The following is a 16,709-nucleotide window of genomic DNA, read 5'->3' on the forward strand; positions in this document are numbered from 1 at the left end:
CACTGTGGCCATTCCAGTTCTCAACACAGCCGCAGTCCTGATTCCTAACAGTGGCGAAGAGGGAAGAAAGACTAATGCTACCCGAGATCTGCAGACAGAGCCCCTTCCCTGTGTTCTTCAGGAAGATACCTGAAAAGCGGCACACAAACCCAACGACAGTGACTGTCTTCCAACAAGGTGTCACAACAGCAGAGGTAAGAGTCGTAGGCTGAGAAGAGATGGACAAAAGCATGATACAAATTGCTCAGAGATGAATGCAAGGGTTCATAGCAGGATGGGAAGTGGGAGACCCCAATGTGGACAAACGTGAGTCTGATCACGTGAAATTCAACATAAGGGCGGAGTTCTCCTAAATAGGTAGCGAAGAAGCCATTCTGTGTGTCCCAGGAGAAAAGTCCATCTTCAGAAACCTGTAGGCTGCCTGCCGACACCATGTGCGGCCCTATGCTGTCAGGATGGAGCCGGTCCTCCTGCTGGGCTCTGGCTCCTGGTGCCAAGGGCTCCAAAGACAGCCTTGTTGGGAACATGCTTTCCCCTGGGACCCAGAGTGCTCTGAAAACACTACAACTTCACAAGAAGCCGGGAAATGTACCTCTTTATAAACTGCTTCCCACATTCCTAAGGGAAAATATACAAGGCGGCCGAAAGAACCGCAATTTAGACTCAATTAGGGAAAAATGGGAATATCGGGAAGAAAATTTCTGTCAAGGAAAACCATTTATTTCCCCTTCCCATCATCTCAACAGAGTGACTCTAGGCATGTTGGAAAGTTTGGCTGGTTCTAGGCAAGGACTTCTAATGTCCAAGAGGAGCCCATTACCTTCTGCACTGGCCGACAGGGCTTCAGAGGGGTCCCTGTCCCTTTGCCAACAACCTACACCAGGGATGATCTTCCAGCCTCAAGCCCCACTGTTCAATAACTCAGCCTGGATCACAGCCTAATGGCACCTGAAGGCCTCTGGTCACCTCATTTAATAAATAAGCTGTGGTTTATGGAGCTGGACCACACTTTTGATCAAATAGCTTAAAATGTTCTGGCACCAGGAGCTCATTGTTCCAATGTGAATCAGGGCATTTCATTGTCTTTGGAAAAGGGGATTTATTCCTACAAATAACTTTCTGCTAGTAGGATTTTCCTAGATAAGCATGGCATGTACTCAATCATTTAAATTTCAAAGTGTGGTAACCTAGGAGTAGTAATTCTTCTCTATCTTCCCTAATCTCTACTCCTTAATTCTCTTTCTATAATCAAATTTGGGAAATGAGGTTGAATAACAATAGAATAAAATCTATTAGAATCATGGGGAAAAAGAATTATCCACTAAGGTACATCTATATGTCCTCTCCACCCTTTTTGAATGAAGAGTCCTAATTTTGATACTGGAGGAAGAATGGTCTAGTCTATTTTGAACACAATTTTTAAAAAATAGCCTCACATTCTCTAAAGCTCACCCTGCTGTTTTCCCTCTTAAATATTATGCCCAATTTTAGGGTGTTGGGGAGGAGTTAACTCAGAAAACCCAAATGTTCCTGAAATTTCAAAGAAAAGTCCCAACGTAGACCACGATATTGACTGACTGAATAGTATGTAAAGCCATCTCTTCTTGTCTCTCTAGCAGGTCCAGTGGGGCACTCTGAAGAGAGTGTTTGAAGAAGAGTAGGGAGAAAGCCGGGCAAGAGTAAAGAAGATGAAAATATCCTTTCTAGGTCTCCAGTGGTTTTTTCCTCCATTGCTCTTCCGTTGGGGTGAAGCTGTGGGATGTGCTATGGATGAAAGTCTCTTGCTTCATCAGTTCTCCTTGGATGCTCATCTCCAGAGCCAAAGTCCATGCTCTCTGGGTAGCTGGAAAACTCCTGAGGTAAAGGGAACTCCTCTGCTGAAGAGTGAGTCCGGTGCCCGAACACCTTGTCCTGCAGCTCAGTGATGTCATTGCGGATGTCAGCCAACATAAGCAGCAGGAAGTTGAAAGACCCTGGGGGTCCCTGTGCAGGTGGGAGGAATCACAGTTGCAATTTACAAATGGACATGAGTGGTGATGCCTGCGGCTCCGTGATCTGCTGGTCCTGGCGCTTGCTGGCAACTACCTGTGGGTAACTGCTCCCCAAGTGGAGTCAGTGTAAAGACTTTGAGGGTAGCCTGTGACCCTGGGGACTATCCGCTAATCCCCCATATCTCACTGATAAGCGCTGGTGACATATTCATCTCTCCTCTCTCCTAACTCTAGGCTACACCCAATCTGGTAGATGAACGAACATAAGAATAACATTCTTTGGTAATTTTCCAAATAAATATGGGAAATATACATGAAGGCACGAGAATAGTGATTAAGCGGTTGGGATTCTGTTGGGCTTGAATCCCAGCTCTGCCCCTCATAACCTGTAGGATCATGGGCAAATTACTCCATTTCTCTGGGTTTCTGTGTTCCCCATCTGTAAAGTAAGGACAATAATTGTCCCAATTTCACAGGTTTTCAGGGGTTCATAGGTAAAGATTTAAATGAATTAATGAAGGGCTTAGTGCATAATAAAATTTCAAAAATTGTTAGCCATTATTCATTTTTTAAACATGAAATCATTAAGACCTTTATGACTATGACTCCAAACTAAACAAAGCTGAAAGTATAAAGATACCAATTCCTCATTGACCAGGAAAGACCAAAACAAAGCTTCCTCATTTTTCTATAAAATATTTTTATCATTATATAACATTATGCCTTAATTTCCATGCAGTGTTGTGGGTAAGGCAAGAGAAAAAAAGTGTACAAACATGTATATTCTGGACTTATTGGAAGCTTAAAGGTAAAATTGTTTACTCCCCACTCACTACCACCCCAATGGCAGTTGTGACTGCAGGTAGCAGCTTAATGGCAGCCCTTACACTGCAGTATCCCCCTGACCCTCAAAATAACCACTTGGCATGTGGCAGATCAAACCCCACTAACTGGCACCACACAGGTGAGGGAATGAACACCCAATGCTATGTGACATGCCTATGTTCAGAATGCTAACAGGTAGGAGAGCAGAGAAGGGACCCAGGCCACCTATTTCCGTGGCCATTGTGCCTGGTCTTTCTGCAGAAATGACACATTTCCTCTACTTTTGGATGTTACTGATCTTCACACTTAACCTCCAGACACTGTACATGTATGTGTCTAATTTATTCTCAGGTCTCAAGCACAGCCCCGTCTTTGCACTTCTGGGAGGGGGCTGCCATTCGACCTGCTGTGACTGCAGCAGTGGCTACATTCAAGTGTTCCAAGTTAGTATAGCCCACAGATGTCTATCCCAGTCCCTTGAAATATTTTATAATATACTTGGACATAGACTCACGACATCCTGGGCTTAAAGGAAGACATTCTATATGGAAATTAGCTACAATAAAAGAAAAAGTAACAACAGAAAGCAAATTTAAAAAAGAAATCCAAATCATCTGCTAAAGGCTTCCTGGCCTAACCACAGAGCCCTGGTCAGTCTTAGGGCCAGTTGCAGTTTGCTACTAAGACCTACTTACAGACTTTTAAGACAAGAGCTGCATCCCTGAGAACACTCTCACTGGGGAAGCAGGACAAAGAGTAAGTGCCACTTACTGGAGACCCTCTGGGCCCAGGTGCTCCTCTCTCCCCCTAGAAACAGAAAGGCCAGCATTAGCATTCTGGACCACATGGATGCCACCACCACACTACCTAGACACCCTCACCCATAATCGTCTCCCTGCATGGAAAAAAAAAGTTTTTCTACAGGAAACTTTCAAACATACGATTGAAGCAGACTCTGGATCATTTATTTGAATAGAACTTCTTGGGTCAAGTATCGCTCATGCTGATTTCCCCCAGAGCCATATATTTTCAAACCAGATCAAGAGGAACAACCGTATTTGGAAGCAGTGCCTGGAGCAGCAAACTCCAGTAATGCATGCCACTTCTTTATGCGACAACTCAAAAGTGAAGCCACCCAACTACACAGAATGAAACTCCTTTGGTTGACTCAAACATCTAAAGAAATGGGGACCCACAAAAAACCATCCTACAAAACAATACTGGTTAATGAGAAAACATGTAATGATCACAAACGAGGCTCATCTGAAATACAGAGGTCATCTATTAGGAGTGGTGGTGGTGGTTCTTGATTTTAGGGTTGGTTCTACATGTTAAGAAAACTGCTTCTGGGGCTCGGGATGTGGCTCAAGTGGTAGTGCGCTTGCCTGGCATGCGTGAGGCACTGGATTCGATCAGCAGCAGCACATAAAAATAAAGATATTGTGTATCTAAAACTAAAAAATAAATATTAAAAAAAAGAAAACTGCTTATTTTTTGTTCCTAGCATTGGGGGCAAAGTACAGATGGAGTTATCCCTTATCTGAAATGCTTGGGATCAGAAGATTTTCCCATTATGGAATTTTTCAGATTTTGGAATATTTGCACAGACTTTACTGGTTGGAACTTTCTTAATCTGAAAATCTAATACTAAAATCTAGGATTTTGGGAGCTTTCTGTCAGTGCTCACGAAGTTTCCGATTTTGCAGCGTTTTGGAATTGGGGTTTGGAATGCTCAACCTGTCCACCTGTGTGTCAACTTTGCCATTTCTGAGGGGTGGTAAACGGTGCTGGTGGAGCTGTTCGATGACTGTGCAGTAGGTGGGAACAGAGCTACAGCTTGTAAGGACCACTCAGAAGACTTACCTTAGAGCCGTCTCTTCCTGGTGCACCCAGAGGACCCTAAGAAACACAGGATAAGGTTTAACAGGAGGAAAGAGTATGGGACACCTCTCCTTAGCGCTAAGTGGATCTCTGATAAGATACTGACCACAGGTCCCCTCCGGCCTTGCTTAATGTGGGACAGATCAGGAGACGGTCCCATGGGTCCCATTGAGCCCCGGGGGCCGGGCTGCCCAGGAGGGCCCGGCATACCTGGGAAGCCTGGGCTCCCCGTTGGTCCTGGTGAACCTGCAATCAAAGAACAGCTCATTAGTGCTCAGCCTCAGAGGACGACAAGGGGCTCTGGCTGCAGAGCGTGTCCAGGAGCCCAGGCTTCAGCCATTTCTCTTTGCCTTCTGACATGCCTGCCCATGAAGTTGTCCCCTGGGAATTTTAAACTTAACCTGATCAAAAGTGACTTCCCTACCTTCCTCTTTTATGGGCCACCAGTCACCTGTCCACTCATATCAGAAACCTGAGTGTCTTCCTAGAATAACCCCATTTCCACACCCTCCTTACCTGCTCCTACCCAATTTACCACTAACAGTCTGTGCTCCCAACCTGTCTATCATGTAGGGCAGTGGCTACCACCTCTGGACAGTCATTGCAAGCACAGGTTTTGCCATCAGAGAGCCCTATACTGAATCCTTAGGTTGCCGGAGCTCTTTGGAACTCAGTTTCTCATTTCTAAAGAAATCTTCCTCATAGAAATCTCATTTAACAAGATTTTAGATACATATATGCTACTATGCATCGTGTCTCATGCACAGTGAGTGTTAAAACTCATCTGTTGGGCCTTTGGCTTTTTATGTTTGTCTCAACTCTTGCCTCACAGCTAGGCTCCCTTTACTTTCCACCAGCCTTGTATGCTCTTCACCATTCTTTATGCTTCTGTATGCATTTTATTTCTAGAGTCCGACTGTGCAACTTTCCCACTTTCAACCTTTTGATGCAAAAGCCTCAAGCCTCTGAGGTAAGGCAGTCAACTTGCCCTCCTGTGGGCCCTGGACAGACATCCCCTGCTCCTGAGGGGTGGGAAGTGCTTTCCTGTGCAAGGTTTGCCCCCATACAAGGCACACTGGGGATGAGTGTGGCAAAGATTGTCTCACCTCTAGGCTCAGATGCACAGGTCAGGGTTAGGATTACAGATGGACCTGGAGATCTGAAGATGTTCTCTCCTCCCCAACTCTAGCATGGAAGGTACTGAGCCCAGAGGTCTCCCACTGAAGGGTGTCGAGAAGTGGGCAGGAGCTGCCGACAGGGGAGCACAAACAGCAACCTACTAGCATCCTCAGCCCCCTCTAAGCATCAGGGAACAATATCCCACCATAGGAGGAAATGGACATCTTGAATATGACAAAACACGGAGGATAACTCGAGTGACAACAAAACGAAAAATCAGCTCAATTGCTCCTTAGACTGATTCAACTCCCTACTGGCAACCAGACAAAAGAGGGTGTCAGTCACAAGAAGTAATTACTATGTAGCAGTCTCTACTTTTTTCTACTCTCTCCCCACAAACTATGTTCAGCCTTCAATCAATAATTGAGGCACATGTTTAAAAAGCAAAAGCAAAACAAGCACTGTCAATCAACAAAATAATTAGCAGAGCTAGACTCAGAGGTGATCCAGATGTTGGAATTATCAGGGACTTTAAAATAACAATGATTATCTGTTAAACAGTACAGTGGAGAAGATGGAAGCGAGAGAAAAAAAATGATTAAATGGAAATAACACAATATTAGAGATGAAACTTTTTTTTGGATAGACTTAGCAGGACAGTCATAGCTGAGAAAAGAACCAGGAAACTCAGTTATATCAACAGAAATTATCCAAAATGAAACAGAGGAAGCAAAAAGCAAAACAGAGCATCCTTAAACGGTAGAGCAAACAGGCTATGTGTCACTGATGCCTGAGAAGAAAACCCTACACCAATTCCCCTTGGTGTAAAATTCAAACTCATTATACCACTGACCTCCAAAAACATCTCAGTACTCTTTCACTGTAAGAGAATTATCTGCTTGCCTCACCACACACTATTATACTTTCGGTGCAATGTGTGAATATGTAGTGTATGTATATAATGTATGTGCACATACACTACCCATGTTTTCCTATGTGTTATTATGTCTGAACACTTATATTTTAAAATTTTGAGATTTCATATAAAACCACGAATTTCTGGCTTTAGTTTGAAAACAAGAACTAAAACCTGAACAACAATTCAGCCTTTGGCACAAGTGATTGGCACTTCATAAGGGGCCACCCCCTTACCACCAAAGCCAAAGGATGCTGACCCAGGGCGCTGCCCTGTACAGGTTGGTGCTCCAGGAAATAGACTGGACTTTCACTTAGAGAAATCCTATTAGCTTCCCAGCTGCCCTAACACATCCCAATAAAGAGCATCACAGACACTGGAAGTAAGAGTGGGCCATTCCCCCTGTAAAAGCTCCATGCAGTTCTCCTGGTCTACTGCAAAAGCTCACTCATCCTCAATCACTCCATGCTCCATCAAGGACCCTGGACAGCTCAAAACATGTTGAAAACCAGATGGCAGAGCTGGAGAAGAGAGCTAGCAACTCATTTATTAAGAAAACTGCCAGCCAATCTGTCCCTCATAGGGCTGTGTACACTGGCCTGGGATGACCTTCTTCCTGGGAAGCCAAGCAGGAGCATTCTCTAATAGAGGGATGGGAAACACTGCAAGGAATCTGTTTGTAAGGAGAACCCCCCCAGTCTGCTTAGGGCACAATAGGCTGCTGTGTGAGGCATCTGGAGGAAACTCTGTCGTGACCTGGAGAACCTCAGGCAAAGGGAATGAACAAGATGATAAACTGAAGTCCTGGGCCAGTTCTGCTCTGTACAGATGGAGGCCCAGAGAGCCTGATAGAAACCAGAAGACCAAGACCCAAGCAGAGAGAAAAATCCTTCTGGAATAACACTGAGCTGGTTCTTGCTGACTTTCCAACTTAAAACTTTCCCATGTCCCTTTGGCTTGGACAAATTCTACCCATCTTCTGTGTGCAGGTCAAAGCCCCAAGCCCCAGATTGCTCTGGGCTATGGTAATCTCTCTTTTGAACTTCCACGGCAGGAAGTACCATATTCTTATCTCTTGGCAAGTGGATACTCATTCAGTTTGCACCCACTGTGTGTGTCTTGTCCTTCTGATTAGGATGTCAGGAGGTCATTCCTAACACCAAGCACCCTATTAAGCAATGATGACCAGGGATATAATGGTTTAAATAATTTCCTAAGGGGCTGGGATTGTGGCTCAGCAGTAGAGTGCTCGCCTAGCACAAGTGGGACCTGGGTTCGATCCTTAGCACCACATAAAAATAAAGGCATTGTATTGTGTCCATCTACACCTGATAAATAAATATTTAAAAAATGATTTCCTAATACAAAATTTCCTTTACTGCTAAGCAAAAAAAACCTATTGATCTCTGGATGGCCTCATAAAATATCACACACACTATTTTGAAGTTTTCATTGTGCGTTTCCTGATGCAATGAGAGGACATTCTGGATTTTCATTGAATTAATAAAGGCAAACCTCCAAAACTATATGCTGAGTGAAAGCAGCCAGAAAAAAAGAACATAAGCTCCAGGATTCTCCTGACATGCAGTCCCACAACAGGCCAACTACACTGGAGGAAAGCAGGTCAGTGGATACCCTGATCTGGAGAGTGTACTGACCGCAAGTGGCCTCAAGGGATCTTTCTGGAATGATAGGGCCTTGGTACAAGGGTGCAACCAAGTTTTGCAAAGCTCACCCAGTTATAACTTGAGTGCATTTTATTTATTGAATATATCAACGTCCACTTCCAAGGAGAAATAGATAAAACAGTAAACTTAGATGTAAATGTATTAAGTAATACAGGAAGGTGAAAGAACTAAGGGATAGAAGAAACGAAGCTGGCCACAGTGATTAGACCTTTCTATTCTTGCATATGTTAAATTTTCTCCCTTAATAAAGTTCAAATTTTTTCCTCAGTTGTTTCTAAAATGATCTTGAGGAATCTTAACCAATCTCAAGACAATCACCCTTCCTTCCCAAACGACTATCAGTTCTAAGGGTTTCTCAGGCTGACGGGCCATCTCCTGATGCCCCCTTCGCACAGGCTAGTGGCAGTTCCCTGGACACAATTCTGCTTCCCAGTGACACATGAGCTAAATGAGCTCTTGGGAGGCCTCTGCTGGCCACTCCACCAGCCTCCTGGGCCCTTCTCCACACTCACCGGGAGGGCCCTGGCCTCCAGGCAGGCCAGGTGGTCCTGGAAGGTAGGCGTTGGAGGCCAGCACTTTGTCACCAGTGATATATTTGCCCAGCTCAGCGGCACTGTTAGGGAGCAGTGCAATCTGCAGAGAGGAGAGGAAACCCAGGTCAGAGAACAGCAGCCCCACTGAGAGGGACTCCCAGCTCTTGGGTTGTGTGCAGAGGTCGTGAAGCCTTACCTGGATTGTTTTCTAGTTCAAACTCATAGGGACTGAAGAATTCCTTCTCAGCCTAGGGGACTTCCAATGTGAACAGTTTGCATGGGCTCCCTCAGCTAGTCAGTGGTGAACCTAGATAGATGCCTGATTGCGTAGATGTGATTAGTGCTCATCATGCCCCTCAATGACCAGAACCTTCATGGTTCATACTTCCAATTTGTTAATTGATTTCAAACTTTTGTTAGTTGGCTCAAACTTTTATTGATCTCCTATGTGCCAGGCTCCACGCTTAGTTCATAGGTTCCAAAGGTCTGTGTCCCTAAAGAATACTCAGCACTGGGAGCCAGGACCGAGAATGTGCCTGATGGTTCACCCACACACTCAGGGCTGACCTTCAGCACACGTGGGAAGTGGTGACTGTGGTGATTTAAAATGTACCCACAAATGCTGTGGCTTTCTTTCAAAGGTGGAGACTAACCTCCCACCCCTTTGACCACGGCCTGTTCTTGGTAACCCTTCACTGAAGAGTGACAGAAGCACAGCATTTGGATTCTCAGCCTGGGACCCAAGGACATAACATCCACCTTGCTGCTTGCGGTCTTTGATGATTCTGTCTGGGAAAGGCCAGAGGACTGCATGAATGAATGACCTTTGTGCTCCTAGAGGTCGGGCCCACTGTGGATCCAGGAAAACTTTGCTGAAAACAAAGGCTGCAGATTCAATTTCTTCCCTGGCAAATGGAACAGGGGACAGAGCTCCACCTCTAGGGCTGATAAGTCAGGAAGTGGATGTCGGGAGCACAGTGCTTGGTAAGTGGGGGTCCTGGTCTCATCCTCCAAGAAGTTAATCCAGAGAGGCAAGATCCAGTGGAGAACGCTTCTCTGTATCCCAGAGTTCTGTAGAAAGGGGGCATTTCCACCATTTTCCAAAGCATCTTGCATTTTCATCCATCCTCCAAGACAAGGCCCTGCTTGAAGACCCTCTGTTCAGAGGGAAATGCAGGTTCAAGTATGCACACAACTGATCCCATCCGTAACCTCTGTGTGCTCTGAGGCTCTGAACCCATCTTTGGGTGATATTTCGAGGGGTACCTGATCCCAGTGCATGATTGGGGTGGCCGACTGCCACTGTGAAAACATATCCAGTGGGGATCAACACCAGCGCAGAGCACCAAGTTAAAAGCTGTGCCAAGTTCTCCTTTTGGAATGTACGTCAACTCTGCAGTATGGCTTTGGGACAAAGAAACTTAAACGCTGATTTGAATTACAGAAGCTGTCACTTCTCCCTTCCTCAGAGATTTCCTCCTCCTCCCAAGATACTGCAGACCCTAAGTCAAGTTCAGGTGCAGCCCAGGAAGCTCTCACCTGGCTTCAAAAAGACTTCAGTCTCTGGTTTCTGAGCAGGGAGATTTGGCCCTAGTGTACACCATGCTCCCATTATGAAGCCTAGTTCTGAAGAACTTGGGGGGCCACAATCTCATTCTCCTGCTGGGTTTGGGGTCCTGAAACAGCCTTAGAGCTGATGATGATTCTTAGTCACAAACAGGTATTCTTGCCCATGGAAGAAATCTGACATCCTACAAAGGTAGCATTATGTCACGTGGTTTGCACCTTGGCATCAACCTTTACCTGACACATCAAGGAAAATGAATTCCTCCAGCCCCTTCATAAGGTGACTGCCCTTGTCTCACAAACCCCCATTATCCCTGTAACAAAGCACTTGATATTTTGTTTACAAGACGAGGCCATGGGAAAGCTCAACAGGACGTCTTGGTGACATCCCTACTAATGGTGAGGAGGAGGAAGAGAGCCACAAGGCAAATAGGGTAATTCCTGCTCCATTTTCCTCACACCCCCACAAAGCCAGTGCCAGGCTCTCCTGGAGTCAACAGGGCCTATCCCCACTCTGGCCTCCCCAGCTGTCCTATTTAAGGCAGGACTGGTCCTGCACTTCAAGAGGACTGAAGTTAGCTCAAGTACAAGGGTGCTCTGGGGACAGGGAACTCAAAGTCATCAAAATTGTCTTCCATGGGCTCCTTGATATCCTTAGGGCTCCCGAGCACACACTCCTAGGGAGTTAGGAGCCTGTCCTTGGGCATGGATAGCTACGTAAGTCTGTGAGCTAAGAGACTCTAGACTACCTACCCACTGCCTTCCACGTTTTGAAAATACCTAGGGTTCCCTTACAATATGTAAGGAGGGCACTCAGCTGAGATGTCTCCCATTCAATTCCCCTATGATCATTATTCAGAATCCAGTGGAAGTAACTGTAGGAATCAATCTTGTACAACCTGAAAGTCATCTTCATAAAATTTCAGGCCAGGGCTCGTGGTTCAGAGTTCCCGCTAGGACATGCCTGTGATCTGGGGTTTATTTAAAACAGTGCCGGTGACATGGTATCTCAGCAACAGTTGGCTCCAACCTGCAAATGGGTGTTCCTGGTTCTGGAGTGAACCGACAAGCAAGGGATCCTAAGTCTCCAACTGCAGGATGGGGGGCCCCACACGGATACTGAATGCAGGTCCAATTTTGTTATCCGCTTCCAACTAAGACACTGAAAAGTAGATTCCGGCAGTGGCCTCTGGCACTAGGCAGACTCATATTGCAATCTCAGCCCTGCCTCTATTTGTAGGTTGTGGGATAAGCCACAGAACTTCGATTTCCTCACCATCAAAAAGGGGGTTGTCACATCCACCTACAAGGGTGCCCCAGGGTTAAGCTGCTAATGCCTTTAATGTGTCTGGGCCCGTGTCTGGTCACTGTCATTAACAAAATGGAAATGCTCTGCCCGGACTTGCTCCTGGGGGTTTCCAAGTAGCTGTGTGACTTTAGATAATTTTTTTAACCCTTCTAGGCTTTTCTCTCATCTACAAAACTAGAGCTTTGAACCAGATAATCACGTCTTCCTACTAAAAATTTCGTAAGCAGGCCGGGGATGAGACTTGGGAGCTGCTCTGCAGCACCCCTCTCAGGAGGCTTTGCACTTTGTTTTGGTGACTGGAGGTGAGCGAGGAAAGGTTGACCCCACAGCCTGGATGAGCCTGCTGGGCAATCACATTCCAGTCCCCTTCAGTTCCTCTGTGCATCAGAAAGACCAGTGGGAGGTGCAGGTTCTGGTGTTAGAGGCAACTATCTGTACAAACTCAGCAGATGGGCTTGCCGTACCAGGTTGTTCAGAAAGAATTATGTAGCAATGCAAGCAGAGTCTCCGTTTCCTCTGGATTCCAATCAGTAAAACTATCATCTTATATTAGCTTCATAACAGGATCTACCTCACCAAGCTGTTGGTCACAACTTGGTGAGATGCTGCCTATAAAGTGGTCTTTTTTTGGGGGTGGGGGGGTTACCAGGGATTGAACTCAGGGGCACTCGACCACTGAGCCACGTCCCCAGCCCTATTTTTTTAATTTTTTTTTTTAATTTAGAGATAGGGTCTGAGTTGCTTAGCACCTCACTTTGCTAAGGCTGGCTTTGAACTCATGACCCTCCTGCTTCAGCCTCCTGAGCTGCAGGGATTACAGGCGTGCACCACCACGCCCGGCTTGCCTGTAAAGTTCTAAGGAATGCCAATGTTAGTTATTTGGTACACATTTACAGGGCTCTTTCTAGGTGGTAGGCACTAAGTCCTTTGTAAATATTAAACTCATTTGATCACAAAAATCCTATGTAGCAGGTGTGACTTATCTCCTTTTTATAGCGCTCAGGCACAGAGAGGTTAAGTAGCTAACTCAGGGTCTCACAGTTATCAAGTGATGGGAAAGGAAAAACAGCCATTCGCCTCCCAGAATCTGTGTTCCTACCATTGTCCCAAATAGCCTCTTAGCTACTATGATATTTGGCCAAGAAATCTAGCCACATTAATATATTTGGCCAAAGAATCTAGCCACTTTAATATATTTGGCCAAGAAATCTAGCCACGTTAATATTGGGATCAGTCTTCCCACCAATCCTAATGTTTGTTCTACAGAATAAATAGATCAAGGTGGCAAGGAAGCTGCAAATGCACCGGACACCAAAGGCAGCACCAGACAGAGCAGGCAGAGCAGCCTATTCATGTTTGCTGGCTTTTGAAACCTCAGGACCTGCGACTCCTCGAGCTTGACCATTTAGCCCACTGCCTTTGGCCATTATTGGTCGACTTACACTGTGGGCCCGTTTGTGCCATTGGACAGTATCTTTATTGAAGGCAGGACTTCATTCCATATCATTTCGTGTTCCTCATTTCCCAGACCACTGTGGGGCACAGGAGGTGCTCCATCAACACCTCCAGAATCATGATTCACTCTCCCCTTAGTGGTTCACCAGAGGAAAGGTTATTCGTTTAAAGAGATCCCTGGCTCCCCAGTGGCCACCATGGAACCTGCAGGGTCCAGACTGGCCCCTCATTCTCGGGTCTCCTTCCCCTGGGACTCCGTAGTCATCCCCCATCTCCAACTGTCCCTGCAGCTGGGATACAAATAGCTTAAAAAAAACAAAACCCAGACCCCAGGCTGGTTGGCTCTAGTCTTTCCCAGAGCTGGAACAGAACCGAAACTGACCCAGAAGTTCAATAACAGATATTTCATCTATTCCTCTCAATCCCTTTTCTCACCAAATCACCTGTTTCCTTCCCATACCACAGGGGGAAAAAATGAAAGGGTAGAGGCACTGGGGTCTGCATCACATTAACAAAAACAAACTTCATTGGAAAATAAGACAATCAAGAAACCTCAAAAACCAGATACATATCCTAGTACATGATTGGAGAGCAAGCAGCCTTTCAAACACACTCAAGTCAACTGCACCACTTTTCTCCCACACCAAACCTCACTTTAATATTACTTCCTGCATTTTAGAAAATGATCTATCATCCAAGCCTAGAGGCTCTGGTTTAGCCCTTCTCCTTTAGAAAACGGCAGGCCTTTTAAGTCCCTTGTGTTCTGTAGGTAGGTTGCCACCTCCCCTGTCCTTTACAATTTATTGTTGAAGGCCCCAGGGCATTTGACCTGCAGCATCCCACATGTGGAATTCGGCTGACTGCACACACAGTGGTGCAATTCAACAGGTGCCATCACTTCATACGGTGGGGCTGGCCACAGACCAGGACACCTGGTACCACTTCTTGGCCAATGTTTATTTGGGCAGTTGTCCCAATTTCTTTTGTGAACAAAAAACGATGGCATTTGTAGCAGCCAGCTGATATGAACAATCAACTGATGGTACGAACACCAGCACAGGAATAGAAGTGAGAAGACCTAGGTGTGAGGTTTGGCCTCTCGGGCACTTACTTTACCCCCGAGAATGCAAGTACCTTTCTCATAGGGTTACAGAAATAATGACATGAGATTCTGGATGTAAAACTGCTTTATAAACTATATGATGTAACACATTCTAATAGATACCTTAAAAATGAATTGCTCCTCATAATGTTCTTCAAGGGTCTGCATCCAGTTTCTCAGAACTGTCACCATGCATATGTAGGGAGACTTTGGAGGAGGAAGGCCTCTTGCCAGCCAGCCCACCCAACCACATGGGTGTACTGCAGGATCAGACAGCCTAGAGGATTTTACACAGTATGCAGCAGGGTCTTTGGGGGTGACAGGTATCATGACACACATTTTCAATTTTTTTTAATAGCTCTTCTTTCATTGATTACAAGACACTGTAAGGAGGTGAAAGGAAAGCCAAACTTTGCCCCTGAATTTCTGAACTGGTGATATTTAACTCTGCTGTTCTATTGGGAAGAACTACCCTACAGCCCATGGGTTATTTCCAGGGAAGGAAAGTGAAGGTGGCTTTGTGCCTTGCAAGGTAAGCCTGGGACACTGATAACAGCCTCCATCCTCCAGCCTACAAAATGCAACTGTAACTATTCCACACACTCTTTTAAGTCCCCTTGATGAATACCAGTGTCAATGCAAACTCCACCCAGGGATCTCTGTGCATTTAGTTATTCACCTGTGTCTACACTGGCACACACAGAAGGTGAGCTGCCTGATCTCCCTATCAGATCACAAGCTACTCGCGGTTGGAGCTATGTTTTGCTCATGATTATACAACAAATATATATGAGTACCTTTGCTAAGGTCAACGACGTCTTCAGCAACAATGTGTAAGAGACTGTAAAGCAACTTAGTCTGCTTGTTTAACTGGTAGCTGTGGTTCTCATTAGTGGCTGGTTGCAAGTTTGTGGAACACGGAAAAAAGATTTTCTCATGATTGCCCTTTTGCCCTTTAGAAGAAGTGGTTGCCACAGTTAAACAGATTATACACACCTCTTTGATCTACTAAGAGCCTTGAGTGGAAGCAATTAAATAAACAGAACAGTTTATGTTTTAGCAGCTGAAAAGCAATTTGAGTTGCTGACACACTAGCACGCTGATCTCAGGTATAATTAGCATTCCCTGGGTCAGGACAGGTGTGCAAGATGTCAAATCACCAGATCTGCCACGGGGACCCTACTCATAGCGTGACACTGCTGGAGACCTGGTATCCTGTCCAGCATTCAGGGAGCCCTTCATAAAGTCAGTCTTCATTCCTGGTGACACGAGGTCCCAAAGGCCTGCTTCCCTAGGTGCAAGGAGCTGGATGAAGGGCAGGTCATACTTTTTCAGAAGTGAAAGACCACTGCAGAAGGCTGTCAGTTGACAGAACATTAGAGAAATAATGTTTCCTATTGCTGAAGCACACATACGACACAATGACCAAGGGATACCCCAGGCCATGTCCGGACATTCCTTTTTAGGAGAAAGTGCGACAGCTTTGCCATTCCCACGGACCTTGTGTCCAATTACCTCCTTGATTCTTCGCCTCGTGTTGCACTGTTCCCTTGGTGGCTTCAGTGGGACCATTCTGAGTCCACAGCCAGCTGGCATCAACCCCAGAGAACGTGCAGTGTGGGTGATCTGCTTTCTCATTGACCCCAGGCCCCCCACACCTCACCTGGCCAGCCCTCCTCTCCCCCCCAAGATGGCCCCCACCTGCCCTCATACCGTTTGCTTTAGTTGCAGCACCGTCTGCTTCATCTGGTGGAACTCCTTGCATGAGGCACAGCAAGTTTCGGTTTTCACCGCATTCTCAGACTTCTCCTCATGCCCTGGGAAAGAGGATGGGCTCAGTTCCATACGGAAGGTCAGGAGACCCAAGGTTCAGGGCAACTGCTGCAGGAAGGCAGTCCCCGGTTGGGCAGGTGGTGGGGGGAGGTCACAGAGCAGCCTACAGTGGACATGTGAAGGGTAAATGCCGACAATTATACAGTTCTCAGGCCCCTGCCATCCAGGTTGAAGACAGGAAGGGGTGACAGAGCCGTGCTGCCCTTTGGCTCAACTCTTCCTAGTCAGGCATCCGAAATATGTGGAGAAGTGCACTGTGGCCCTTTGATTATCTACACCTTTCATGTTTGAAATGGCACTTTATCAGTGCCTTTCCTGGGGGCGGGTTCTGTAAATTTGACATGATTTACAACGTCCACAGAGGGCCAGTGTTCACAGGCTGCCGATATCCCCCAGCTCAGGCCACGGGACTCCAAGCTGGCATTCATCACCCCAGGCCACCTGGGTCTTCAGAGAAGCTCCGCAGGCCGAGTGGGGCCTGACAAGTAGAG

The 16,709-nt window shown here is 46.1% G+C and overlaps 1 protein-coding gene across 1 annotated transcript in view; it reads right to left on the reverse strand.

The window, feature by feature from the left end:
* Positions 1 to 409: 409 nt before the first annotated feature.
* Positions 410 to 16,709, reverse strand: part of LOC308640094 (collagen and calcium-binding EGF domain-containing protein 1-like) — a gene marked incomplete at its 5' end in the record, with an annotated part of 58,485 nt that continues 42,185 nt past the window's right edge. Inside the window, 6 exons of the mRNA XM_081312132.1 lie at positions 410 to 1,983; positions 3,588 to 3,623; positions 4,680 to 4,715; positions 4,804 to 4,943; positions 8,933 to 9,053; positions 16,099 to 16,202. Coding sequence (XP_081168258.1) covers positions 1,765 to 1,983; positions 3,588 to 3,623; positions 4,680 to 4,715; positions 4,804 to 4,943; positions 8,933 to 9,053; positions 16,099 to 16,202 — 656 coding nt within the window. The 3' untranslated portion in view covers positions 410 to 1,764. The remainder of the gene's footprint in view (positions 1,984 to 3,587; positions 3,624 to 4,679; positions 4,716 to 4,803; positions 4,944 to 8,932; positions 9,054 to 16,098; positions 16,203 to 16,709) is intronic.

The sequence above is a fragment of the Spermophilus citellus genome (genome assembly GCF_964194105.1).
Source record: "Spermophilus citellus genome assembly, contig: SCAFFOLD_122, whole genome shotgun sequence".
Taxonomy (NCBI): domain Eukaryota; kingdom Metazoa; phylum Chordata; class Mammalia; order Rodentia; family Sciuridae; genus Spermophilus; species Spermophilus citellus.